This window comes from Trichomonas vaginalis, chromosome IV (assembly GCF_026262505.1).
Source record: "Trichomonas vaginalis G3 chromosome IV, whole genome shotgun sequence".
Lineage (NCBI taxonomy): Eukaryota > Parabasalia > Trichomonadida > Trichomonadidae > Trichomonas > Trichomonas vaginalis.
The window spans coordinates 38,128,145-38,155,459 of NC_067206.1; the positions used below are offsets into that span (position 1 = coordinate 38,128,145).

Here is a 27,315-nt window from a genome sequence, read left to right on the forward strand (position 1 = left end):
TGTGCATTCAAATTTTGAATGAATTACAAAAATTCCACTAATTACTATTTTACCAAGTTGAATAGGTTTTTGTAATTGTTTGGAATGGTCCCCTTATATTTTGGAAAAATTCCAAATTAAAAGAGATTTTCCAACTTCTCCCTCGTTTTTTATGAAAACACTCCCTATTTTAAATTTAATGAATACTATTCCAACATCTTTCGAAGATCAAATCAAAACATGCTTAAAGATTACAGACATTATTATTTCTCATCCTTTAAGCGCTCTATTTCTTGAACCAGTTGATCCTGAAAAGGATGATGCTCCCGGATATTATGAAAAAATCAAAAATCCAAAAACGCTAAGTGAAGTTCGTTCTAATTTATTGGACAAGAAATACGCGAGTGTAAGTGATTGGAAGGATGATATCAAGCTTATCTGGAGTAATGCAATTTTATATGGAGGAGAACAGTCAATAGTTTCAAAACTTGCACGCCAAATGGAAAAATTCGCAAACAAACTCATACTTAGTAAGCTTCCTCTATCAACTTACGATTGGATTGATAGTATTGGAACATATGTTACAAAATTAAAGACGCAGTATTCATATGCTGCGGCTAACAACGAGTTCTTAGCACCATTAAATTCGAAAAATAAGGAATATCATGTTCGAAGATTATGCGAAGCACTTCCAAAATTAACAGACGAAATAGATAGAGTCCAAATAGGGCGTATCCTTGCTTTATTTGATGCAAAATACGAAACGAATGAAGCAAATACGATAAATTTGAATGAAATACCTCTTGAATCTTTGAATCTCCTTATTGTTTACACAAAATATAGATTTGATCAACAAAAATTACAATACCCTGATTAGATATGATTTATATTATTATTTATCATGTTTTATTAATAAATATAATTTTTTTGTTCTGTTTACATTCGTTAACATAACTTTTTGTGAAATCTTGGTCTTTCTGAAGCCAATGATCTTAAAATCATTCTAAAAATAAAAATATATTTATCAAAATATAAAAATTTAAAAGTAACAACACTCTATCTCTATTTAATCACCACAAATTAGCTTTAGATTCCATGCTATGAAGGATTCTTGAAGCTAAAGTAACAGCAGACAATATATCATTTGAAACGCAGTATTTTCCAAGCAAAACTTCATCATATGATTGTACAGTTGGATCTAAATGTATGTAGACGGCTGTAGGTTCTGCTTTCAAAAATTCATCAGGGGATGTTACTGAATCTGTCTTTGAAAGATAGGCAGCGATTCTTTTAGCACCTGTTGGAATGCTATGAGTAAGATCACTCTTTACAAACTTCATAATTTCTGAACCTTTTTCAACTGAACAGACGCGACGGTCTTCCATGAGTAAATGAAGCATAGCAAGATAGTCATCAAAGACATCTGGTACTTTAAGTCTGGGATCAACAAAAATAACTTGTTTATCTTCTGTTCTGAGTAAAACTCTTTGTTGACCTGAGAGATTAAGAGCAGTGTTTTGAAGGAAGTATAGAACATGATAAAGTTGTTCTGTAATTATGTCTTTCTTGGTAATTTTTTGTGATTCAAATTCTTCTTCATCTGTAACTAATAATGGTCTTGGATATTTAGAATGAGGATAAAGTTTAACTCCATCTATGATGAATGTTAGCAGAGGAGTAATGCTTTTAAGTTGTTTGCTACTAATTACTTTTGCATCATTCATGATTCAATGATTTACGATTATTGAGGGCAAAAAAATAGATTTGAATGGAATGCATATAACTCTATAAGCAATGAATCACAAATTCATCAATGTCTTCTAGAAAAACAGTAAACACTCTAATCTCGCAATTTAATGATCATATTTTCAAAATTTTCAAATAATTGATGATGAAAATCTTTTGTACCAAGGGCATTATCTTAATTGAACTAAAGAAAAACATATAAAAGTTAAATGATTTGAATAAATTAATATTTATTTATTTTTCGTATTCAGCTTCATTAATCATTGTCCAGCCGTTGCGTCTGTTATAAGTTGAAGGCCATAATTCTACGAAGACGCGGCGCTTGTTCTTCTTTTGAGGAAGCATTGTTTCAATAATTTGGTGGGCGACCATTGGCATTGAATATCTATCATAGGTCTTTCCACCACGAACTGAGATACCCCAACCAGTATCCTTGATTCTCTGCTGAGCAAGGTCATTTCTGCTGATATCATCTGTACGATACATAACGAGCATTCTTGTTTCTCTATGGAAGCCGTTCTTGAGCTCAATAGAAACAGGATCGCCCATTGGAGACAAAAGCTCGCATGAGATTGAATCGCAGAACTTTAATTCTAATCTTGTGCAAGCGCCTACAACATCAGGAAGATGTTCAGGATCAGCCCAAATAACAAAGAATGACTGGCCAATCGTATTCTTCATTTCTCTCAAGAATTGATAAAAAGTAGCTCCTGTCCAGCCATTATGACCGAATGGAACGTCCATGATAATTGCATCAATGTTGTTTCCAGCAATTTCATATATTGCTTTAGGTGTCATCTTTGGAATTGTTGTAATTGGGCACTTTTCGCAAATATCTTGGAATCTCTCGTATGAAAGGCCTTCTTGAACGTTTGGAAACTCTGCACTAATCATGGCTGTATTCTTATCACAATCAACTGAGCGTAATTTATAATCTGGCCAAAGTTCAATACCACTACCTAAATGATCGATCTGAGTAAAGTTGGCAAAGTTAAGACCACCAGATTCGCCAGATCCTCTTGAGTGTGAGCGACGCATCGATCTCGGAATGTCTTCATCTCCATCGTAATAGCCTGGTTCATAGATATCATCCATTAATTGCTCTTCTTCTTCGCCATAGTTTTCAAGATCGAACCATACATCGAGTGGAATTTGATCGGGTGTGACTGTTTCAAGGAAAACTGACTTAGCAGATTCTTCAGCAGATAAATCACCCTCCCTTTCTTTGTTTTCCATCATTGCAAACTTTGCTTCGATGGATTCAATAGATTCCTTCTCGTCTGCGTATCCCATGTATAACATGGGATCGATTTTCTTCTTACGAGAAGACATCTATGATTTCTTAACGTATGGAATATCAACTCAACCAATATGTTTTAATTAGAAATAAATGATTACAGTCTGTATCATATTGTGAAATGTCTTCTCATTTCGTAATAACTTACATTATTTATTCACAATTTCATCTTCAGAATGTTAATTTTGTTTTAAACCTTTCCATTAAGTATTTGCTATGCTATTATGTAATCATATAATTTGGCCTCATAGTATTTGATTAAAAAACATGTTTTCAAATCAAATTCTCAATTCAACAATAGCAATTCTTTTTAGAAAGCATTAATGAATAAATTTATCAGATAATGCTCTCAGTATGATTATTGGTCATATAATTAACATCAAATAATGCAGAATGAGAATAAAATTGTGAGACAGTTACAAATAGAAGAGGGATATCATGCATACTTTACAATTTGCAAGGATCTTAGCCTTATTTCAGCTTTATCACTTCATTTCACCTGTAATGCAAAATGAATAAACGGAAATCTAAACTTTCATAGTGGATTTTTTAATCAAAAAGTTTTACATTTATTGGTAAACACATATTGATGCACTTTTTCAACGATTTACTTTTTTGGCCAAAGGGCAAACCTAACGGTAATTTTGAATAACGTACAAATCATTTAACAGAAGATGAGTCAAGACAAGCGCGCGGTTGTCAAGAACGTCGACATGTCCGATGAAATGCAGCAGAAGGCCATTGATACAGCCATCCAGGCCCTCGACTCTTTCAACATTGAAAAAGATATTGCCTCCTACATCAAGAAGGAGTTTGACAAGACATACAATCCAACATGGCACTGCGTTGTCGGCCGTTCCTTTGGATCCTTCGTTACCCACGAAACAAAGCACTTCATTTACTTCTATATCGGTCAAGTTGCCGTCCAGCTTTGGAAGTGTGGTTAAATAGTTACACGAGATTTTATTGTTCTCATATACTCTTACTTATTTCGTAAACATCTCGTATATCTACTAATTTTTCAACTTTTTCTCCTTTTTTTGTTAACCTTCACTCTCTATTGTTAAGATCTCTCAATGCTTTATCTACTTTTTGTAGGCATGGTCAGTCTTGAGGCTTTTAGATCCGTTATTAAATTCAACTCAATTAAATTCGTTGGATAATTCTATGTGGTAAACATTATTGATCAGAAGCGTTTATATGTTGTAACGATAAAGTATCCTATGCGTAGCATCAACGAATAAATTAAAATTAAAAAATCAAAAGATAATGCTGTAAATATTATATAAGATGCATTGTGCTTTTGAACTGATCTTATTATAAGTACAAATATTTTCCGATCGCTAAGTCTATGTAACAAAATCAGATATCGAATTCAAATTTTTAAACGTGCTATTGCCAATTCAAATTTCAAGGCACTTTTTCGAAAAAGAATCAAAATGTCCCAGAATCGTGACGCTCTTGCGACTGATTCTGATGTTTATCTCCAACAGACAAAGGACTGGGGATTGGACCTCATTCGAGATTTTCTCGAAGATATATCATCCGCAGTAAATATCGCATTAAAAATCGGTGCAACGTTCCAGAAATTAAATGATGCTCCTCTTGACACATTAGAAGAAACTTTGGAATCAATTATCAGTCAATATTCCAACGAAAATCCTACTTCAGACTCATTTAATCAAACAAAACTCCAATTTTTATTTTTGCTTCTAAAATTCAAGCACGCATTATATCCTTTATCACAACAAAGCCAAATGCTTATGAAAAGATGGGATTCAGTTAACCGCACGCCCCAAAGAGTTCAATCAACTTTCATGAGACGATCTCCTATAAAATCAGAGCCTAAAAGAATAACACCAGAATTTTCTCCGAAAAGAGTTGTTTTCGGATCACCATCAAACTCGAAAAAGCCACTTTGTCGTATATGCGAGTGTGCGATCTCAGCAGATGATTTCTATACGCATACGATCAACTGTCTCGAGTGTCACTCAATGAAACTCGAATGGTCAGACATAAACGAAGAAATCGAAAAGCAAATACCAACTCTAAAAAGCCACGAACAGGAAATGCTTCAGCAGGTTATCAAGAACTGCCAATTTACTAGCTCAATGTCGCTGTTTTTATCAGCAAATTTCATCAAACAAGTGAAATCAAATAATTTATCGATTCCTCCTACTCTTTTTGAGCTTGTTAAGAGGCGTCATCACTTAATGAAGCATGGAATACAAAAGGCGAATGTAGCTACATCATCAATAGCCACCAATGACTCTCCAAACTACACAGAAGGATATGCGATGCCTCCATTACCTCCTCCAAGGCTCAGAGACTTTAAAATCATTGCACCCATTAGTCGTGGTGCTTATGGTAGTGTCTTCTTGTGCCAAAGAATACAAACAGGCGATGTTTTTGCGTTAAAAGTAATTCCAGCAGATGATTTATCGATGAAGAACGACGTCCTTGATACAGAACGCGAAGTTATGTGCAGAGCTCTTCATCCATCAACAATATCTTTGTTTTGGTCGTTCAGAGCGAGCTCAACTGTATTTTTCGTTATGAGCTTCGCAAGAGGCGGAGATTTATACGCTCTTCTTGAAAGTGTCGGTAGTCTTGATGAAGAAGTTGCTGCTTTCTATGTCGCAGAGCTTGTTCTTGCTATAGAATACATTCATTCTCTAAATGTAGTTCATTGTGACTTGAAACCAGACAATATCCTTATCAATGATTCAGGGCACCTCCAATTAACAGACTTTGGCCTATCAAAATTCGGTTTGGAGCAAAGAGAATTAGGAAGATCTTTGATGTTCCGTTTCGCTCCATCTTCTGCGACCAAAAGTGACACCAACGATCATAAGAGACGCGTTATCGGCACTCCCCATTATATTTCCCCAGAAAGTCTCTTGCGAAGTGACTATTCCCCCAAAGTTGACTGGTGGGCATTGGGAGTCATCGCTTACGAACTTGTTGTTGGAGAACCTCCATTCGGAGGAAATAGTGAAGCCGAAATTTTCTCTCATATCGTTGCAGGAAAGTACGAATGGCCCGATGACGTCGAAGTAAGTGATGAATACAAGAAATTCGTTCACGATTTACTTAATTTGAATCCAGAGAAGAGACCTGATGCCGAAGAACTGAAGAAATACAAGATTTTCGAAGATATCGATTGGGAAAACTTGTATAACACAAATGCTCCTTTTGTTACAACTGTTTCTGATGGATTTGACCTCCAATATTTCGAAAATTCAAGAAATTCAGGAACATTCAACATCGAAGACATTGATGAACTCAAAGCTGCTGCAGCTGCAAGAGAGAAACCTGATGAATGGTGCTGCACAAACATTGCTGCTTTGGCTGAAAGAAACAAAGAAGTTTGCAAGTCACTTAACTTATAATGTGTAATTTGTTTTTTTATATGTGTATTTTATTGTTTTATTATGCGATATTAAAAATTTTATAGTTATGAATAATTACCACTTTTTTGTACCATCTCTATTCATACATTTTTTCAATGCAAATCTAATATTCTAAAGATCGCACTTACACCCGTATGATATCGCCCTCAATTTTGATTTAAAGTCAGATGGGCATAAGTGCACCCTCAATCAAAATAGACGCAAATATTGATATGTATTCGTTTAGGCCCTTAGCTAATTAGAAATTTGTAAAAGCATTTAGATAAAATTAACTGAGTTCATCATCGTATGATTCCACAACAAATACTCTTACTGTTAGTGGAACAGGAACAGTTAGTAAAGGTGCGTTTGCAGAGTTTAAAGCTTCTACCGTCCACTTAATTATTGGAGAAGGGATTACTACTTTAGAAACTGATGCATTTAATGATTTTTCAGAATTAAAAGATGTTTCTTTTCCCAATTCCTTGATTTCCATTGGAAATGAATTACAAATGTTGAATGAATTCATTTGTATTATAATTTGTTCAAATTAATGCGCCAATTTAAATTTTAGATATCACATGCATACTTCTTTATTTTCAAGTTCACGTAAATGCCATTCTAATAATTTTTTAATATAGGTACCTTTGAAAACAGATATTTATATTGATTTGCTTCTAAGCAGGTAATTGAATTTAAGGATCGGCATCGAATCATCCGCTTTAATATTGGCATACAACTTATTCGAAATCTGGATAACGCATCAATTTTTTTTTATGAATTAATTTAACCTATCCAATCATCATATGATTCAACGATAAATTCTCTTACTATTAGTGGAACAGGAACGATTAATTCAAGTGCATTTTCAGAGTATAAAACCTCTACTGTTCACTTAATAATTGGAGAAGGAATTATAACTTTAAATGATAATGCATTTAAAGAATATACATCACTGAAAGACGTTTTATTACCTGATTCTTTGGTTTCAATCGGAAATGATGTTTTTTTAAACTCAAAAATTATAAATATAACTCTTTCAAAATATGTTAAAGATTTATCCAAGGCAAACTCGTTTGATAACATAGATACTCTTGAAAATATATTTGTTGCTCATGATAATCCCTATTATGTCTCCATTGATGGAATATTGTATACAAAAGATATGACAACTCTATACATAATTCCAAAAAGCAAAAGTATTTCGTATTATTCTGTTCCATTTGGAGTGAGAAGTATCTCAAATGGTGCTATCCAAAATTACTTTATATCCACATTGGTAATTCCTGAAACTGTAAATGCAATCGGTAATTACTTTGGTCGTTACTCTCAAATTCAGCATATTATTATCAAACAAGCACCTGGCCACGTTAATATAAGTCAATTTCAATATTTTGAAAACTCCAAGTATACTCCTATTATTGAATATATGAATGAAGCAATTCCAACATGTAACCATAAAGAAATTTCAAACTTGATTTGCTATTTAATAAATTTAATTATTTGCTTTTGAAAGCTAATTTTTATAGGAATACGCATATCTTATCTTTGAAGAAACCAATTTCGTTGTAATACATGAGATGTTTTATTTTTTCAAATTATAATATTATATTCAGGTCCAATCTATTATAAAATGTAAATACACCATGCGTATATAAGCACATTCTATTAATATCGAATGTTTAAATGTTGTTAATTATCAATATTTGGTGCCATCATGATGGTAATTCACCATTGTCCAAGTTTCCAAAATCGGTATTAATCTTCGCTCATGTTCTGAGATGTTTCAGCGCATGAAATGAGTTCTCCGGATTGAATACTCATATAGTGACATTTGTATGAAAATCTGAAATTACCTATGTAAATCCCCTGAATGACATTATGCATGCAATAGGAGAGCCTTGCGCCCTCTTGCAGCTCAAAGTTCCGAAATCGGAAGAATATTTTGGTGTAATTCATTATATAGAAATTTTTTATTCAATAAATTACAACCATGTATAAAAAAGAAAATAAGCTCGTACTTGTCCGTGCAGTACAAGAATTGATTATAATAGAGAGATCTGTTATAATCAGGCGTCCGTTGCCTTCCCATATTCCAGGCACATGAATAACGTTCACAAAAAGATAATCCGAGTTTTTGTCAAAAAAGTAAGGTTTTGACTCCAAATGATTGTAAAACTTAGGGTTGTTAAAAATATCAAAAATTAGCGTTGTGAAGACACCATGGTGTCTTATAATTTTCCCTTCCTTATTGGCGTGTAGAAATAAATGCGCCAATAGATTGAAGAAGAAGAATTGTTTTTCTCTTAATGAACTTTAATCCTTTTGATATAAGAATATTAAAAACATTAATATAATTTCGATTTCGGAAATTAAATTTCCAATTTTTTTGTCGATTTCGGAAATAACAGGATCCCGCATCCAACACGCAACAACAAAACACAAAACACACTTTTTGGTTCTTTCATCGTTTTAATCGTAATTTATGTAATACATGATTTGGATAAATTTTACAAAAATAGAACCTATATTATATTCTTTTCAAAGATTCATGCAAATCATCAAAAATAATTGTATTTTAAAAAACGATCAAATTATCCTTTCATTATTTTAAACTTAAATTAGTTTTTATGATTGACTAAAGCAATCATATTTATTCATCATTAAATAAACAAAAAAATAATATTTGAGAGTTATTTCAAAAAAACACATTGAATTTATTAATTTGTCTCAATTTCAGTATTATAAATTTTTATAATTTCAATATTTTGAAATACACTTTTTAATATTTCAATATTTATGATATTTCAATGTATTAAGTGGTCTCAAATTGAGCTTCTCAAATATAAGTTGGCCTATTCAAATAATAAAATTAAATAATATTTAAAATAATAAATAAAAGTGATTGAGGTCATAGCAAAACGGCTGTTTCAGTCATTAATTCTTAAAAATAAAAAGGGTAAAAACTAAATAAAATGGGTAAAATTCAATAGTGTCTGTGCTATCGTTCAATTTGAAGGTGTCTTTTGAAACCGCAAGACACATTGAATTTTTGAATAGTGTATTATGGTTTGACAGACACCAATGAAAAAAATAAAATGATATTTATTTTAAATATATAAGATCCTTATATAAAATATAAATATTTTATCGTTTTATTTTCTTGTTTTAGAAATGTTTTTTATTGAAAAATCAATAAAACTAACTCCAAAATAAAATTTTTGATTTAAAGACACTATGATGACACCAGGCAAATCTTCCAAGACACCTATCGTCGGGAATCTAACAACCCTAGTAAAACTCATCATGGGACGCTATATTACCAGGTAGAATTATGGCATCACTTGTTAAGGCCCAAGAACGTCCACCTCCAGAGCCGGCATTTTGGTAATTCGATGAAAAACCACCAAACCAGCCCCCTCCACCGCCTGACAAGTCATGCAAGTTTCTATTTCTTTTAATACTGTTTTGATTCAGCGAATCTCCAAAATGAGCAGCTTCTCCACTGCCAAAGGTGAATCCAAAAGTCGAATTCGCGACTAAACTGTCTTTGTAAATTTGATCTTCCCACCAACCTTGCGCGATAAGGCCGCCACCAGAGCCGCCTCTTCCATCACCAATACCGTAATGAGAATCATCAGAACCTCCACCACCACCGCTGACTATAACTCGGTGGTAGAGGGTATTCTCGAGAAATTTAACTGATGTTGCACCACCTCCGCTTGCGGAACCGTCTTTGAAGCCAGAGGAGCTTCTCCCTCCGCCATATCCGCCACGGACCATGTTTTCTGGCTGAAAACAGTCGATCGAGCCAGCGCAATTTGATCTTATTTCATACTTTCCGCTTCCAGCAATTGTTGCATATATTTTTGTGTGTCTTTTTAGGAAAATGGTGCCTTGAACATAGCCGCCAGCACCGCCAAAATTATAATTAGAAAGGCATTTGGTATTACCTTTATAGAACTGGACAATGGTGTCGCTCAAGCAGGAATTGTTCTGGAAATGGTATGTTGATACATACCCTGGTGTAGATCCACCAGATGCTCCATACAATTCAAAAATATATGCGCCTGGATGCAAATCGATGGCATAATCAGTGCAGTTCGATGAATCCTCGCAAGGATAATCAAAGATATAGGAATTCCCTACTTTTGTGACAGTTTGAGATTCATTAATTTTGATTCCTTGTTTACCTGGTTCAAACAGGGCATATTTTATCATTTATGTGTCGAATAACGAAGGGATACATTGGTCATAGGTCGCCATCTCTTTTTGTATGTGGAACCTGGATCAGTTCAAAGGAAAACATTGATATTAATATGTGTATCAAAATAAATGAATAAACACAGGGTTGTAAATCATTAATGAATATTATAGCCGAATCTGTGATCGAAATTATATCGGACTCGATTAAATAATCTATCTAATTCAAGACTGATAGAAGAATTGATTTGTTACGGCTATTTACCTCTATGTCTTGCTCAATACCTCTAAATGCATTTTTAATTGAATCAAAACTTAAATTACAATTAATTCCTAACACAATTATAGCTAAATTTAGCTGAGTTAAACTAACAGTTTCATATATCGAATAGCTATTACATATACAAAATCCCAAACAAAGTTGTTATTGGTCATTCTTTGAAATCTGAAGGTATAAAGAAGATAAATAATGCATGTTTTTGAAGTGCATGCAAATGGTAGAGTTTTGCAAAAATAGCAGATTTATAAAAATTCCAGGCCAATAAAACGGATCGAACCTAAAATGCGTGTTATTCGAATTGGGATAGAAAAACAAATATTTACAAGATCGAGATAAAAACAAAAAACAAAATTAAAAGTCAACATATGGATGAAGTAAATTAAGTTCTCTTTGAACGCCATCCAACTTCAATAACTGCTCAGCGGTAGGTCTTTCCATTGGGTTTGGAGCTAGCATTTGTGAAATGAACGAAAATTCTTTTGGTATTTTAGAAAAATCATATTTGCCTGACCTAAGATCGCCATATGCTGGAAAAGCACGAGGAGCATATTTACGAGTGACCATTTCAAGCAATACTACACCCAAGCTAAAAATATCTGTTGGAGAAGAAACCGGATATTCAGTATTGGGATACTGAAGTGTTTCTGGAGATACATATGGTCCTGCACCTTCAAAATCCTCTTTAAAATTATCTACGGGTAGCGTTGTTCCGAAGTCCGCTAGTTTGTATATATTTCCGACAATTGGATGAGAACATTGTAAGATATTTGATGGTGAAATATCTAAATGCATGTACGATTTTGAGTGTATATACGCTACTGCTGAGATTATGTGAGCAAAAACCTTCCAGATCTCTTGTGTGGGGAGTTTTAAGTAGCGCGGGCGAATTGAACCAAACTCAGCAAGCTCCATTTGAAGATACGCCATTCCATTTGAAATCCATGTGGAAATGTAATGGATAATATTTTCATGTTTACCGATATTTCTGAAATTTTCTGCTTCTTTCGAAATCTGATTTTTTAATTTAGAGGCTTTGATCGCAAAATATACTGGATTGTCACTATTAGTACGAGCAATATAGATTGAACACGTTTCATTTGCATGAATTTTGTTATCTGGATCATAATATAAGTCGTTATATCCTAAAGGCTTGAAATTAAACTTGGTATCATAGATACTGATAGGTCCCTCAATGCTAGATGGAGATGGACTATATCTAGGGCTTACTGGTGAATCATCGTCACTAAAAAGCCCAGGCAGAATCATAAATTGCGCCAAAAGTGATATAAAATTTTTGAGAAATTAAGGATTTGAAGAGGTAGGGCAACGATAGAAAATTTTTGGAAAAAAAGTTCGGAAATCTTAAACGTATCATATTCCCTGCATGGTTTGGTATCTTCCGCCATGCGTTGTGCCAAACATATTGACACTTTCCAATAATTAATTTATGGTATGAGTCACAGAGTTAGATTATAAAAAGAAAGTAAATAATTGCAATTAGAAATCATATATGTCGGAAATCAAATGTTGATGAGCAGAAACCTTTTACTCATCATAAAAGAGATAAATCACTAAAGATTTGTATACATTAAAATTTGATATTTGGTGCTCGAAAACTGTCTGATGGGACTCCTCCAAAATGAACCAATCTATCGCTGAGGACCAAATTAGATGATGTGGATGGTGTATTCTCTAATTCTAACTTAGGAAGAATGGGAACAAAACGAATGACGACAACAACATGTCAAACATAGATTAAATATCTATGAATCAATAAAGTATACGTGCATTGAAGGTGATAACGATCACTTGAGGCTTATAACTCTTTGACTAAATTATGCAATAATTAAATATAATCATTTTTATATTTTTATACTGATAGTAATTAATATACTATCCTGCTTAATAAATGGTATGATCAAATTTGTTTGAAAATTTAATTATGTATATGAAACAACGTCTTCTATATAAAAATCAAAATTTTCGGACGAACCTAGATTGAACCTTTATGAAAATCTATCATTTTTGTTAATTGAGTTAATATGAATCTTTTACATATGTATATATAGCATTGATAGCTTATATAATCATGGTTTATTCCATATTAACATATTTTTTCAGTTAAATTTGTTAATAATATCATGTAACAAATTAATTCAAGATTAGAATGTCTACAAAATGCTAACAAATAAGAACAAAATACGATTTCTCGACTTAAATTTTAATATGGAGTAGTTTTTCGTTTAAATCTAATTAAAAATGAATAAAAACTTATCTTGTACTATTTTCATTCAAAGATTTTAATAATGTAAATCATGCATTTTCATAATTCAGTACAGTTCTTTTTAGAAATAAAGTTGATGAGGATGATATTTGTGATTTAAAATAATTTGTTAATGTTAGTACAGTATACATTGTGCGTCGCCTGTAGCCTACAGCTACAGTCACCGACACAATGAAAAAAGTGACAGAAAACTGACACCATACGGGCGCGCATATGTACGCATATATGTGTAAAAATAAACGTTCATATGTAAACTAACCTTTATTCACTAGCAGGGGCTGATAAATCATAATCGTCGAGAAGTACGATAGGTGGTCCCACCTGTTTAATCTGTATGGAGAGGCAAACGTGACGTAAGAAGCATAACACTGGTTTCTCAGTATATTTAATAGACTCTGCTGTTGGCTTAACTGTAAGCTTATATGTAATAGGTGAATTAGATAACTGACCCTGTTGGAATGTATAATCAGTTTCGCAAGGGAATCCACATAGGTAATGACCTAAGTCATTTGACTCGATTCCAAATTGAGGGACTGATGTGGTTGTGATAGACCTCATGACATCATAGTTGAAGCCAACAGTATCGTTATTATTGTTAGTGGCATTTGCCTGCATCTCATAGAAGATTGGATCATTAGATGCTTGAGCCTCAGCGGGTATGTTACCATATGCTCCACAGTTCAATTGAATTTGTTCAAACAATGGATTTTCATAGGTAGTGTTATAATTAGGTGTTTTCTTAAATAGTGTATAAATGGTGTTCACATATAATGGAGTAAATGCTGCCGTGAATGTACAAGGAGTTCCTTCACCTTTAGCCATTGAACCATCCATAGTAATGCAGTCAATTCTTTTGATTGGGAAGTTTAGAGTCTTTGCCGAATATCTTGTCACCAAATCACTATAGATGTTAGGGTCCAAAGAGAATGAGTTACAGTATGTAATCATTTCAAAGAAGTTTGCATTCTTCTTAGTGAACTTAATAAACTTGGTACCAAATGATATCGTACTCTTATCGGCATTCCAAGTTACAGTATCAATAACTTTGATACCTTCATAGATAGGAGTGAAGTGATTAGTGATTGGAATATAGCTTGTAACATTGGCTTGCATGTTCGGTAATGGTAGAATATCCTGATAACTTAATGGTGTCCAAACCATACCAGCAATACTGAACTTAACCTTAAGTTGTAAGTTACCAGCAAACGCTGGAAGGAATCTAATGTTATTAAGTATTAGGAATCTTCTTAGGTCAATCTTGATTGGTATGTGGAACTTTAATGTAGTTGCACCACTAATTGGTTTATTGAACTCAATAATCTGTCCAGAACGAACTGTATCACATCTATTGAAAACATCTTTATGTCTAGCCTTACTAAATACATCAACTTTCTTAATAGCTTCTGTTGTAGATGCAGTAGAAGTAATGTAACCTTCTTCTCTAGCATTATCTTGTGTATAAACACTTTTACCATTAGCGATTAATTGATATGATTCAACAGCATAGAATGAATCAATGTATCCCAACCAAATTGCTGGAAGATGTGCACATGATTTGCCACCAGCATATTTAGTATCAATTGCTTTAATTGCTGTAACATTTGATCCTGTAGGAGCTGTCTCAACAGCTCTTTCTTTATATACTTCACCATCATATTTAGGAACTTTTTCATCAGCTGGTTCAGTTTCTGTTGTAATTATGCACTCACCATCGACATAACCACTAATGAACGTATTATATAAGTCAATCATGTTCTCACCAGGTGGTGATATGTTAAATGTAATATAACCGTTATCAATAGTATTTGTCGGCATAGCTGGCACTTTTGTTGGGACATATCTATGGTTAGTATCTCCAATAGGAACTGCCCCATCAACTTGATCGAAATAATATCTTACTTGTCTGATGGAATCAGCAATACTGTATGTATTGAGGTTATCGTTCAACATCTTTCTCAGCTATAAAAAATTTACAATCTTCTTATTCTTGGGATTATTCGTCTTATTTGTGGCTGAGGTTTAGGAGGTTCTGGTTCAGGCTCTGGTTCATCATCGAAGTGTATTCTTTTCTCTTCCATTGATTGAACATATTCTTGATTCTCTTTAGTTTCCTTCTCACGTTCAATTGGGTCCATGTTTGGTTCATTAACTACACTGTTACGTTCTAATATCTTTGTCATCATCTCTAACAACATTTTATTAGTATATGCTTGTTCTTCTTCTTTCTTCTCATCAACTTTAGGAGCTTCTTGAACAACAGGAGCTGGGGCAGGAGCTGGTGAATTCAATGGTGCCTTTCTCTTTCTAACTTGAACTGAACCATTCTTCATATGACAAACATAATATAATGGATGTTGTATTCCTTTAGCTTCATTCAATATGATTGATTGCTTTTCACTTGGTGAAAGTTTTGACGTCATTTCTATCCTAATAAAATTTTTTACTCCTAACAAAATGACTGAGAATACTTTCGACAGAGAAGCACTCAAGAATGAACTTCGTGAAGAAATACTTAATGAACTCAAACCAAAAGAACAAACACAAGAAGAGAAACCAGCTAAACCAAAGCGTAAACTCACAGAGAAACAATTAGCTGCATTAGCAGCTGGACGCGCAAAGAATCCACGAATGATTGCAAAGAAATTGAGAGAAGAGGAAGAAGCTAAGAAAAATAATAAGTAAGTGTTTAGAACTTTAACTTACGTTCAAAAGATGACTTCGTTGAAATAGTGAAGTCCTTATTTTTGTTGAAGCATGGTTTCGAACCAATGCACAAGTCAAAGGTTATCTCATCACCTTCATAAAGAGATTTGTACAATTCCACGATGCTATATTTTTCCCCAACTTTCTCAGGGAAGAACAAACCTTTCTTCTCGTCATAATGTACTTGTATCGCATCTGGGAACATTTGGTTTGCAGTAAGTGCAATTACGTCCTGTGTGATTCCCTTCATTCGACAGTGGAAAGCAATTTCCTTGAGGTCATTGGTTAATTCGTCGAGGTAAGTCTTCTTTCCAACGAATATAGATCTTTGTGCCTTAGACATATGTCCTGCAGTAATCTCTGCAAAGTCTGAATGAAATTGACCCAGTGCTTTTCCAATGAGTTCTCTGTTATACCTTCTCTTGTATTCTTCTGCTAACTTATCTAAGTCCTTCTCATACAAGTGTAAACTATCTGTATCCTGATAGAACAACTTCAAGCCCAAATCTTCTGCTGTGAAGAATACTTCATTCATGATTCGTTTGGACATAGAAAGGATTGAAACACCTAATGGACAATAGTTAAAGTGACGAACGATAGGTTTAAATGACTTTACACATGAAAGTTCGGAATCGGGGATGAACTCTATTGTCTGTATGTCATTATAGTTCTTAATGATATAGTCAGTGAGCTTATTGTCCTTGATGAAACGAATCTTTTTGTCAATGGGCTTTAATATCGTCTTACCATAGATACTGTTCAAAAGAAGTTTGATGATCTCTTGTATCGGATTACCTTCCTTCTTATACTTAGCACGTAATTCGAAGAGCTTCTTAACTTCATTCCTTATTGTCATGTCCCTTTTTCCATCATAATAGTATCCATCAATGACTTTGCATGAGATCTCTTGGAACTTGATCAGATCTTGAAGCGTAATGTGGTCTACGAACATCTTGCAGCATGTATTGGAACTTCTGGCAACATGTAAGTCAGGGTTGATGTCAGGATTGACGACAATCAATGGGAATGCTGAGTTCTTACCGATCGACAAGATCTCGATCTGACAGTAAAATCCTGAGATGAACTTTTCCTTTGTTGGTTCAGCTTGGTCATCATCAAAGAGATGCTCCAACAAGTATTCACTGCTCTTCATCTCTTCTGTCATAACTTTTGGAATTCCTTCTAAACAGTAAAGTCTAGCAATTGCTGATGGATACAATGATACAGCATCGAAGTCAGTGATGAGTTCTCCTTCATTGTATTGCTTCTTGTTCTCAGCTAGCATGCATCTTCCTCCTTGAATACACTTGGAAATATATTCACGAGGTTTTCCTGCAAGATCAAAGAGATTACCGTTCTTCCAATATACTCTCTTCTCAAAGAGTTTGTTTGAGATAGAACTTATTGAAACATAATCATAAGCATCTATTTCAAACTCAGTCATGAGGTCATTGCGGAACTTAAGAAAGCCATCTCGTAAAATGCGTACATCTTGACCGCAATAGAATGACGAATAAACTTCCATGTCAAAGTGTTCATCATCAATCTTGCAATCTTCAATCTTCTCAATGTTCTCATTAAAAGCTTCAATATCTTTGACATGATTCATGGCATCATCGATGTTACCAACTTTAGTTGTATTAACTAACTCTTCCGTGTAGTAATTATATGGGAAAACTTCTTTTTCACCACTAGTGAGGTGAAACATTTCAGGGAATCTTTCCAACTTAGTTGAGATGATTGCATAAGAGTCTTTGAAGCAGAGAAGTTTTCCTTTGTACTTTCCTTGTATCTGCATCGTTTGTGAACCTTTGATGATTGGAGTTCCTGTAATCTCTTCTAACTGAGACATGAGAAAAGTGACATCGTACGATAAGTTGTGGAAATAAACTAAACTCTTATCTGGTAAAGCTTCGAGGAATTTTGACGCACAGTCACTTCCCCAAATTGATGTATAACCATCATCGTCATCTTCCATGAAACAAATGTTGTATGCTTTGTGAATGTTTCCATCAGTTGATGCTTCGAAGTCAGCAAAGAAAACATGTTCTCTTGGGAACTTCATGTCTTTCTTCGTCTCTGAACTCCAATCTTTCTTCATCCTTGCGCAATAACGCTCATTGTATGTGAGGTCAATCATTTCTTCAAGGTTCTCATTATACATCGTTGTGAAGTATGTGCAAAGTTCTCCTGTTCTAATTGGTTCGAAATAATTGTTAGCAAACAAGAGTTCAATGACTTTTGCAAGTGGTGTAACTAACTTTGAGTTAATTGCATACCTTGTTTCATATCTTCTGTTAACTAACATCTTCTTCTCTAAAGTCCAATCCTTGCACAACTTACAAACATCTTCATAGTTCTTGATGAACATTGAACTTATTGGAAGCTTTTCGTTCAACATGTAGTGGTCATACATTAATAAAAGTTCTACTGTCATCTTTGGTTCTTCATCTGGTTCATAAGTATATGAATGATTTGAATACTTCTCGTTGTATTTGATGACATGGAACCTTATTCCTGTTTCTTTGGCAATAACCTTAATCTTTGACATTGGAAAATCTTTGACACGAATGATTTCCCTCATATGATTAATTGTTGCTTCGTCAACACCAGCTTGAATACAAGCGTAGATGAAACATGAATCTTTCATCATCTTCTTTGCTGTCTCTGCATTAAGTTCGTTGAAGATCTGATACCTCTCTAAGTTAATAGGTAATTTGCATGTCCATGTCCAAAGCTGACCATTACGTGACCTGTTTCTCTTCTTTGAATGGTTTTGTTTGATGATCTTGAGTGCGATCTTTTCTTGACCTGCTGCTCTCATCGTATCTAACATAACTTGTTCTTCAGCTGTGAGTTTATATGGTGTGTACGTTCCTTTTCTCAAAGCAGAAGCATCAACATCTGAATAAGCTGTATAGTCAAAGATCTCGATCTTCCTTAACGAAGGAATACTACAAAGGAAGAAGTCATAGTTTGATTCAAGGACTTTAGATGCTAATTCTTGTACTTCTGCTATTGGAGCTTCATTAAGTAACTGATGAACTAATGATCCCATTGTATTGATGTTCAAATGACGCAAAATGTTTCTCTTCTCATCAAAGTCGTAATAGAATGTCCACTTCTGTTTGAAAAGGTCTATCTGTCCAATGAACTTTGCCATAACTCTTGGAAACATCTTGTTGAAGTAATCTTTTCCTCTTGGACTGTATTGGTCAATGTTAAACATAATGAATCTTTCTCCTGCTTTAGTTATTGGGTCTAACCATTTCTCATCAGGAAGTTTTTGACCATTAATGTTCTTAACAACGTAAAAGGCATTCTGTATTTCTTTGTATGCTAATTCGCTCTCATCAATCTTTGGTGGAGGGTCTGAGTATATTGGTTGCATCTCCATTAACGCTCTATTATGAGATCTCTGATCGTGATCTAAAGCAACTGGGGAATTTGAAGCTGGAACATTCATGATACCATTGTAGTCATCATAGAAGCTCTTAGCATTCTTGAAAATATCTGCTACACTTCCTGTACCTCCTTGATTCTTAATTGCCAGAGCTAATTTATTGGTAATGTCTTTAGCTTTCTTAGGCATTTTGATCCCAAACATATCAAGCATACCTTTCTTATCTTCTGGTGAAAGGTTATTAACTAATCCTTTTATAGCATTGAGCATGTTGGTCTTTTATAACCGATAAAAAAATATACGTTATTTTTTTTTAATCGTCATCGTAATCATAATCGTACGAAGATTCTGTATCATCATCACTGACATCATTGGTTTCTCTAACTTCTGGCTTATCTGGTTTAATCTCTATCACCATAAACATTGGTGACAATAATCGAACAGGCTGATCTTGGAAGTCAACTAAGGTAAACGTAACATTAGTTAGTTCCCATGGAAATGCATCTATCCATGGTGAGGATTCCTTACATATAAGTGGTTTACCAGATATCCAGAACTCATTGATGTTATAACATGTAGATCTGTACATGATCTTTCTTCGATCATCAACTTGGTCAATATTATTGAACCCAGAGATGACAGACATTGATGAACGAAGGTATAACTGATACCCGAAGTTGAGCATAGGTGGTTTTGGCATTTGTAGATAATAATTATGTACAATAGGTAGTTCTATTCCATATGCACCTAAAATAAGATTTGCTCTATGTGAAGCATCTTTTAAATAGACTTTATGTCCTTTGTCCTGTGACGTAAATATAAGTTGATTCGTAGCACTCAGTGAAACTGTTACATTATGTTGACCTTTTTTCTTGTTATAATAATCAAACTGTTTTGTTACAATCTCTTGTAGTTTTGATACAATAGTATCCATATCAAATGAAAGAGCTGACTTAAATGTACACACCTTTTCTTCTCCATCTTCGTCTAACTGTAAGACAAAATAATCTGTTTCGTCACAAACAATAAAGTTCGCCATAGTACTGACACTTTTTACTCTCATCTTTATCTTACTTGGATGCCCCATGTTAGGATCTGCTTGAAACTGTATTGTCCCGTAGTTATTAGGATCAGTCGATTGTAGATAATACATCATTTTTATATGTAGTAAAAGAATGAGTGTTGTTCCATATGCATATGAATGTTATAAGTCTAGCGTACTTCAATATAAAGAATATACTCTCAGAATTACTGATAATGCTTTAGTCATACATAAAGAAGGTGCTGATGAAGACATTACCATCGGTCCTGGTATATTACCTATCGAGCAACCAGATGGTACAATTGTTGAAACAGACTTAAATCAATACCTTCAAGCGTTACAGAATCGTGTGACAAAAGTAGAGAATAATTACTTAGATGCTCCATTCTTCACAACTGATAGAGATTATATGTTTTCATGTATGGCGAGTAATGGTTTGCAAGAAACTCGTGAGGTAAATATTAATGAAGCATTAGAGACTATAATATATCATGTTAAACGGTTATTATCGATTGACCATGGAGTTCATTTTGACCCAAGGTCTACACTGTTCAATATACCAATGATTGAAAACAGTCAATTAACATTTAAAGAAGATACATTGTATAATGCTTTAAACGCAGCATTTGCTTATATATTAGGTCATGAACAAGTACAAAATAGTGGTATTGCAATATACTTAGATAAAGTTATGTTAAAGAAACCATTGACATTCACAGAAGATGGTCCAAAAGCAACTGGTATTGTTGGTGATGGAACATTATTGACGAAAGAATACTTAGCAAGTCATGTCGGAGAATTTTTCTCCACTAATGATAGCATCAGTACAACACCAGAAGTTATTTTATTGAAGAAACCAATCACATTTGATGTTAAAGGAAAGACAAAAGCAACTGGTATAGCTGGCGATGGAGTTCTTCTGACTAAGGAATACTTGAAGAAAAATATCAATGACTTCGTTGAAATTGTCAAAGATAAAGAATCTGGTCTTAAGTTCAACCCTTTATCATTCATCTTTGCCATAGCAAACGCCGGTGCTACTGCAGCCTCATGGATATCACTCCAGAGTCAAATAAATGCTCTTTGGGCTTTTGTTGAAAGTCAAGAAGGTATAGATACTGTTCTTGACACTCTGGGTAATCTTGGTCCAAATCATAAAGGAGGTTTTGTGGATGGAATAAAAAATTTAGTTGAAAAGACTAAAACAAGTTTCCAGAAGATAACTCATATAGAAAGATTCAGAAATGAAGGTTATATGGAACTTGAGAGTTTTGATGTGACTGGACCTTTGGAACCAATTCCAATGCCACGTGATGCTAATGATGAAGAAGAGAAAGATCCTGGACCAAAAACAATCATTTCTACGTTAAGTACTTTGTACCCTGATTTTGTGACCTTAGTGAAAGTTGCTAATACATCAAGAAAGAACAATAATATTAATATGTCTGGTACTGATGACCTTACTGATTATCTTTATCTCATTCTTGCTGAATTAGCGAAGAAAGTTGAGGAGAACAAAAATAATGGAGGAAGAACTGCACTTAAGATTGCAGACAAAGCTGACAAAAGTTATGTTGACGAAGAGATACGTAAAGTTGCATCTAAAGAATATACTTTATCACAGTCTGTCATACTTAAGACAATCAAAGGTCCAGAGAAAGATATGTACCCAGGTGATGGTACAACAGTTAAAGTTAATGAAAGAGTTTCATTCCCATCTGGTATTGATACAAAAGAAGTATATATTAATGGTGAAAACATCAATACAACATTGTTTCCTTTGAAAAATAATGAGTTCACTGAACCTTTGACAGTTAAATCAATTCGTTCAAGAGAAGACAAACCTGTTATAATCAATAAAATAGGAGCTGATAATGACCAACCAGTTCAAATCAAGAAAATAAGAGCTGATGACATTATCTTGAACTATACTTTAGGTTCAAGTGCTCCACAAGAAGATCCAAGCACTAGCGTAAAAGATACTCTTAACAGTTTAGATAGTAAATGTACGAACATTGAAGGTCATGCCAGAAACTTCGAAGTATATGAACTACCAGCAATGTTAGATAAGAAAGCTGACAAGAACCATGTTCATTATATAAGTTCAGATGAACAGATTATAACGGACTACCACGGATATTTAACACAGGGTGAAAAAGTGAATACGAAAAATGTTAATGAAAGAAGATATAAATTCATTCGTGCTAAAGGTTATGACATACACTGTACTGTACAGTATGACACAGGTATAGCACCACAATCATTTGGTTATAACGCTGAAATTTATGCTTCATACTTCTTTGTTAACGGTGTATTAGTTGAGCCAAGATTTAGGTTGAGAGTTAAGGCAAAAATAACCGTTGAAGATGCTATTAAAAGTAAAGCTGACAAAGATGAACTTGACGCAACGAACAAAGTTTTGAAATCTCATAAACACAATATCTCCGACATAAATTCACTTCAAACTTCTTTAGACAACAAAGCAGACAAAACTTATGTTAATGAACAGATCTCAAAGATCTCTAATGCATCTGTAAACAATGGAATACCTGAAAGCATTACAGTTAGCTTTGGTAATAATGATATGGGTAAAGTTGCAATATTTATAAATTATAACATTGGTCCATCAGAAAAAGGTCCAAGTTACTATACATTGAGTCATGGTAAATCTATTGAACTTGTGTTCCACAAAAAAGATGGAACAAACTTAACTATTCATCCTGGAGATACGTTTGAGTTTTATTTGAACGATGTCACCACAGTAGATTATACTTATAGACCTTCTAACATGTTTGACATGATGTATCCAATTGGTTCTATATTTACATCAATGAGCTCAACAAGCCCGCAAACCCTTTATGGAGGTGTTTGGCAACCGATTGTTGATCAGTTTCTTTACTGTTCTAACTCATCAATGGACTTTGGTGGTTCAAAGACTATCAGAGTTGAAAACCTTCCACCACACTCCCATAGGTTCAGTGCAACAACATCTACTAATGGAGAGCATTCACATTCAATGACAAAAAGAGGTTATACAAATCTTGCAGCAGGTTCTGATAGACAAGGTATGAATAGATATGATATCACAGATGACCCTAGAGATGTTAGTACAGGTATTTTCTGCGGATCTGCAGGAAACCATACTCACACAGTAGCTGGAATCACAGATGCAACAGGAAAAGGTCAAGACTTCTTACCACCATTTATGACTGTATTCGCTTGGTTCAGAGCTGCCTTAACTCAAGATCACGATCACAAACTGTTTCTCAGTATGAATGAGTAGCTCTATTTTTACATCATTACTGAAGTATTTCTTTTCTTCATCAATGACAGAAAGAATGTTTTCATCATCTTTTAAAGATCTTACCAAAGTTAGATCTTCATCAGAAAATCTCAAAGAAAGACTCATTTATGCACTAATAAAAATATAGCTAATTATTTTTTTATCTGAACTTTTTATCGGGTATATAAAGATGTCTGAACATCATATAAAGTTCTTTAAGATCCAACAGTTTGTAGATGAAGTGAAGAAGCAAAATAAAACAGCAAAGAGACTACTTATATGCTTACCACAAACATTATGTCAAGGAAAGTATGGTTATAGTGCAAGTCCGATCATGATCTTTGTCGATAAGCAGAAATACACAAATGAAGGTTTAGCTAATTTACTCAAGTTTGAAAAGATAGCTATAAACATTCCTGACCATTTCTCAGCGAGAATAAACCTTGACAAGACTAAAAGTTATTGTTTATATGTAGATCTCACGAAATCAACAAAGAGTAAAGACAAAGAATATAACCCAGTTGAACTTAAGACAATGGGTAAGAACTTACTCAAAGCTGCTATCAAACCTGTCGAAGAGATCGACATTGAGGATGAAGCAGAAGAAATAGATGTAGATCCTGAAGTGTTATAAACGATAAAGTTTATTTTTGGAGGAAGATGGTGTCAGACCATTTGATCTGGCATGCTTGTTCTAGGTAATTGCAGAAACCTGGAAAGATTGTTATTGGTCTGAGTTTCATACCTGGTCTCTCATCTCTCCATTGAAGCAAGTAAATTTACATGAAGAGTTCGTCTGGATTCTCAGGCTTTGGTACACACTGATCGAAGATCTGTATGACCTCTTCATGACCGTACTCCCTCTGGTCAGACATGAGTGTTCTGAAGAACTTTTGCATCTTCGGACCAGGTTTAGCATCTATGCAACGAGTGGGTCTCATTGACATTTTTGTCACTTTTATTTGGTCGAATGGAAGGATTCGAGTTCATGCCACTTGACAGCAAAGAAGGTGCAGAAGAGGTTGTTGTTGCTCGCATTCCTATGCGAGCTCACACGTTGACGCATTCCGAACTTACCAGGATGACCTCGAAAAAGAAGGTCGAAAGCTTGGAAAGATCCAAATGTTGCTTGAGTTCTTCCGTGGAAACCTTGCACAGAAGTATGAGAAGAAAGAATAAACAACTAATTATTACTGAGCTTAGCTCATAAATGTAAGTTTTTACTCTGATCAGATCTTAGATCTCGTCGGGACAAGCGGAAAGGATAAAGTCCATGAGCTGGACTTTTGTCTTAGTGAGCGGTACTGCGGTCATGAGTAGTTCGCGCTTGTTTGAGCCACTTGGAACGCGACCCTTCCAATTCCTCATAGATCTCAAGGCAGAGATCGTGAAGAACTCAAGGACAAAGAGTCTTTGAGACTTGGTAAGGAATCCCTCATCATCTCTTTCATCCTGGAGGGTCTTTGTGGATGCAGTGGACTTGATCTCGTCTTCCTCGATCGGATCATTCTCATAATCTTCATCACCCTTCTTCCTAAACGTCATCTGCTCTCTCTTGTAGTCGTTCCTGAGAGCATTGAGTCCAGCTTCAAGATCTTGTGAGTTCTTTGCAGGTTTATTGAAAGTTTTCTTTTCCTGCATTTGCTGTATAAGCTGGGTTTGCTGTTGCATCATCTGCATCATCATTGCCATCATATCTAGTGTTGGTGATGCTGGAGCTGGTGTTGTACCATCTTGGGACATTCGGTCGTCGGTTATGTCTTTACAAAAGACTGCTTTACAAAAGACAGCTTTACAAAAGACAGCTTTACAAAAGACAGCTTTACAAAAGACAGCTTTACAAAAGACTGCTTTACAAAAGACAGCTTTACAAAAGACGTCTTGACAAAAGACAGCTTTACAAAAGACTGCTTTACAAAAGCATTTTCTCACAAAATTGAATACTTTTGCTTTACAAAAGACGTCTTGACAAAAGATTGCTTTACAAAAGTCTGCTTTACAAAAGACGTCTTGACAAAAGATTGCTTTACAAAAGTCTGCTTTACAAAAGATTGCTTTACAAAAGATTGCTTTACAAAAGTCTGCTTTACAAAAGACAGCTTTACAAAAGATTGCTTTACAAAAGCCATGACTGATCTTCATCCAATTTGTTTAATCGAACTTAATGAAGTAATTTCTGCATATCTCCTGCATGTATTTGGAAACGAGAGGATAAGACAACTCACCAAGGTTTCCAGACGCCAGATCCAAAGACTTGAATCAACTGCAGGAGTAATCCTAAGCTTTGAAGAAGGATTAACCAATAAGAAAGATGTCATTGACTCCAAGCGTGAAAGCCTTGCTGCTTTCTTACGCAAACACCCATGGGTCGATGTTGATCTCCAAACTCCTTACCAAGGACTCGTTGAAACCTTCACGACCTACAGACAGCTCCTTGACAGACCTGAGCAGAACCTTCTGGTCGAACGTGATGGCACATTAAGCCCTACAGACGAGTCAATCCAGAGAGAAGAAGCTCAAGAGTAAAAATCTGACATTTATACTTTACATGACATTTTTTTCATGAGTGTTCACGTTAAGATCAATGATGAAAACATGACTTCATGGGAAGATATCATTGATGACATAGAGAATGACCTTGATGAAAACATGATGGGAGCTCAAACGTCAGTTAAGGTCAAACTTGGTGAAGTTCAAGAAAAGATCTCCGAGATCAATGCAAAAATATCTGCTCTTACAGAGGTTGACGTTTATTACAGAAGCTTGGAGAGAACTTTAAGCAAACTTGAACGTCAGAACCAAAGTCTCATAGTTGTGCTCCAGAAACTCAGTCTCATGCGTAAAGCATATAATGACTACCTACATGTAAGAGACTTACCTTCTTATTCTACTCCAGATCTCGACTTTTCCGATATAAGTCCAATCCTTATTGATACAACACTTACGATAGCAGGGATGCTTCCTACATATCCAGAATATGATAACTTACCTCAGCTCTTCGAGTATCTCAAGAAAAAGTTCATGATCTTATTATGCGAGACCATGAAAAGACGTCAAAATACCAGAACAGAACGAGAACAGAGCTTACTAATAGACTTATTATATAATACTAAAGAAATAAAGGAGTTTTTATTCTAACTTTGGTATTTTTGGGAAGAACTGATCTGGATCATATTTGTCAACCACAGGTTTTGGTATCAAAAGTCTCTCTGGTTCTTGGACGGCTGGTACTGGAAATGGTTCCTTTGGTTTCCTAGCTTTTGGGAGATCTAAAAATTTTCTTGGTCTCTTTCTTTTGTGTAAGTGTTGTCCATTTTTATCGACAACGAATGTGAGCTTTCCGTCGTCAAAGATGAATGTCGTCGCTTCTTCAGTTCCCTCATCAACTATTATCTTCTTGATCTTTCTCTTCTCCATTAACAGAAAAAGTGACATATATTACTTCATTATTTTTCTGAGTGTTAGGATTAATTAAACCTCTATCTATAACATGCTTTCTCATAGGAAATTTCTCTCCATATCTTTTTGTCAATATCTCTATAAGTTCTTCTGTATAAGATTTATCACTACTGAAGTAAATAGATGGATAATTAAGGACATCAAAGGTTTCTACATTATCTTTAAGAGTCCATTCATCTCCATACTGTATAGAATAAGTATGGAAGTATGGAGGATCACATATAAAGAAAACATTGGGAAGATC

General features: G+C 34.5%; 15 protein-coding genes across 15 annotated transcripts, besides 1 other annotated feature; 6 read left to right on the forward strand and 9 right to left on the reverse strand.

Annotated features, from left to right (window-relative positions):
- Positions 1–178: 178 nt before the first annotated feature.
- On the forward strand, positions 179–882 carry TVAGG3_0242340 (acetylation-dependent protein binding; the record flags this gene model as incomplete). Its single annotated transcript, XM_001320003.1, has 1 exon — positions 179–856. One exon carries the CDS (start codon positions 179–181, stop codon positions 854–856), a length of 678 nt encoding a protein of 225 aa, XP_001320038.1.
- Positions 883–1,049: 167 nt separating this feature from the next.
- Positions 1,050–1,703, reverse strand: TVAGG3_0242350 (alpha/beta knot family; the record flags this gene model as incomplete). Its single annotated transcript, XM_001320004.1, has 1 exon — positions 1,050–1,703. The coding sequence occupies one exon, from the start codon at positions 1,701–1,703 to the stop codon at positions 1,050–1,052; it is 654 nt and encodes a 217-aa protein (XP_001320039.1).
- Positions 1,704–1,942: 239 nt separating this feature from the next.
- TVAGG3_0242360 (uncharacterized protein) lies at positions 1,943–3,057 on the reverse strand (the record flags this gene model as incomplete). The annotated part of the gene is made up of 1 exon (XM_001320005.2): positions 1,960–3,057. One exon carries the CDS (start codon positions 3,055–3,057, stop codon positions 1,960–1,962), a length of 1,098 nt encoding a protein of 365 aa, XP_001320040.1.
- Positions 3,058–3,684: 627 nt separating this feature from the next.
- Positions 3,685–4,043, forward strand: TVAGG3_0242370 (positive regulation of ATP-dependent microtubule motor activity, plus-end-directed; the record flags this gene model as incomplete). Its single annotated transcript, XM_001320006.2, has 1 exon — positions 3,697–3,969. One exon carries the CDS (start codon positions 3,697–3,699, stop codon positions 3,967–3,969), a length of 273 nt encoding a protein of 90 aa, XP_001320041.1.
- A 416-nt stretch (positions 4,044–4,459) lies between these two features.
- TVAGG3_0242380 (STKc MAST like domain-containing protein) lies at positions 4,460–6,460 on the forward strand (the record flags this gene model as incomplete). Its single annotated transcript, XM_001320007.1, has 1 exon — positions 4,462–6,414. The coding sequence occupies one exon, from the start codon at positions 4,462–4,464 to the stop codon at positions 6,412–6,414; it is 1,953 nt and encodes a 650-aa protein (XP_001320042.1).
- Positions 6,461–6,591: 131 nt separating this feature from the next.
- On the reverse strand, positions 6,592–6,988 carry TVAGG3_0242390 (uncharacterized protein; the record flags this gene model as incomplete). The annotated part of the gene is made up of 1 exon (XM_001320008.2): positions 6,704–6,943. The coding sequence occupies one exon, from the start codon at positions 6,941–6,943 to the stop codon at positions 6,704–6,706; it is 240 nt and encodes a 79-aa protein (XP_001320043.1).
- A 2,581-nt stretch (positions 6,989–9,569) lies between these two features.
- TVAGG3_0242400 (glycine-rich protein family) lies at positions 9,570–10,715 on the reverse strand (the record flags this gene model as incomplete). Its single annotated transcript, XM_001320009.2, has 1 exon — positions 9,706–10,635. One exon carries the CDS (start codon positions 10,633–10,635, stop codon positions 9,706–9,708), a length of 930 nt encoding a protein of 309 aa, XP_001320044.1.
- A 41-nt stretch (positions 10,716–10,756) lies between these two features.
- Positions 10,757–11,824, reverse strand: TVAGG3_0242410 (protein kinase protein; the record flags this gene model as incomplete). The annotated part of the gene is made up of 1 exon (XM_001320010.2): positions 11,249–11,824. One exon carries the CDS (start codon positions 11,822–11,824, stop codon positions 11,249–11,251), a length of 576 nt encoding a protein of 191 aa, XP_001320045.1.
- Positions 11,825–13,403: 1,579 nt separating this feature from the next.
- Positions 13,404–27,315: part of a mobile genetic element that runs on past the window's edge.
- TVAGG3_0242430 (uncharacterized protein) lies at positions 13,443–15,131 on the reverse strand (the record flags this gene model as incomplete). Its single annotated transcript, XM_051227740.1, has 1 exon — positions 13,443–15,131. One exon carries the CDS (start codon positions 15,129–15,131, stop codon positions 13,443–13,445), a length of 1,689 nt encoding a protein of 562 aa, XP_051112726.1.
- On the reverse strand, positions 15,152–15,601 carry TVAGG3_0242440 (uncharacterized protein; the record flags this gene model as incomplete). Its single annotated transcript, XM_051227741.1, has 1 exon — positions 15,152–15,601. One exon carries the CDS (start codon positions 15,599–15,601, stop codon positions 15,152–15,154), a length of 450 nt encoding a protein of 149 aa, XP_051112727.1.
- Positions 15,636–15,863, forward strand: TVAGG3_0242450 (uncharacterized protein; the record flags this gene model as incomplete). The annotated part of the gene is made up of 1 exon (XM_051227742.1): positions 15,636–15,863. One exon carries the CDS (start codon positions 15,636–15,638, stop codon positions 15,861–15,863), a length of 228 nt encoding a protein of 75 aa, XP_051112728.1.
- On the reverse strand, positions 15,868–18,024 carry TVAGG3_0242460 (organellar and viral DNA polymerase type B; the record flags this gene model as incomplete). The annotated part of the gene is made up of 1 exon (XM_051227743.1): positions 15,868–18,024. The coding sequence occupies one exon, from the start codon at positions 18,022–18,024 to the stop codon at positions 15,868–15,870; it is 2,157 nt and encodes a 718-aa protein (XP_051112729.1).
- TVAGG3_0242470 (uncharacterized protein) lies at positions 19,601–20,440 on the reverse strand (the record flags this gene model as incomplete). The annotated part of the gene is made up of 1 exon (XM_051227744.1): positions 19,601–20,440. The coding sequence occupies one exon, from the start codon at positions 20,438–20,440 to the stop codon at positions 19,601–19,603; it is 840 nt and encodes a 279-aa protein (XP_051112730.1).
- TVAGG3_0242480 (uncharacterized protein) lies at positions 25,740–26,138 on the forward strand (the record flags this gene model as incomplete). Its single annotated transcript, XM_051227745.1, has 1 exon — positions 25,740–26,138. One exon carries the CDS (start codon positions 25,740–25,742, stop codon positions 26,136–26,138), a length of 399 nt encoding a protein of 132 aa, XP_051112731.1.
- TVAGG3_0242490 (uncharacterized protein) lies at positions 26,175–26,750 on the forward strand (the record flags this gene model as incomplete). The annotated part of the gene is made up of 1 exon (XM_051227746.1): positions 26,175–26,750. The coding sequence occupies one exon, from the start codon at positions 26,175–26,177 to the stop codon at positions 26,748–26,750; it is 576 nt and encodes a 191-aa protein (XP_051112732.1).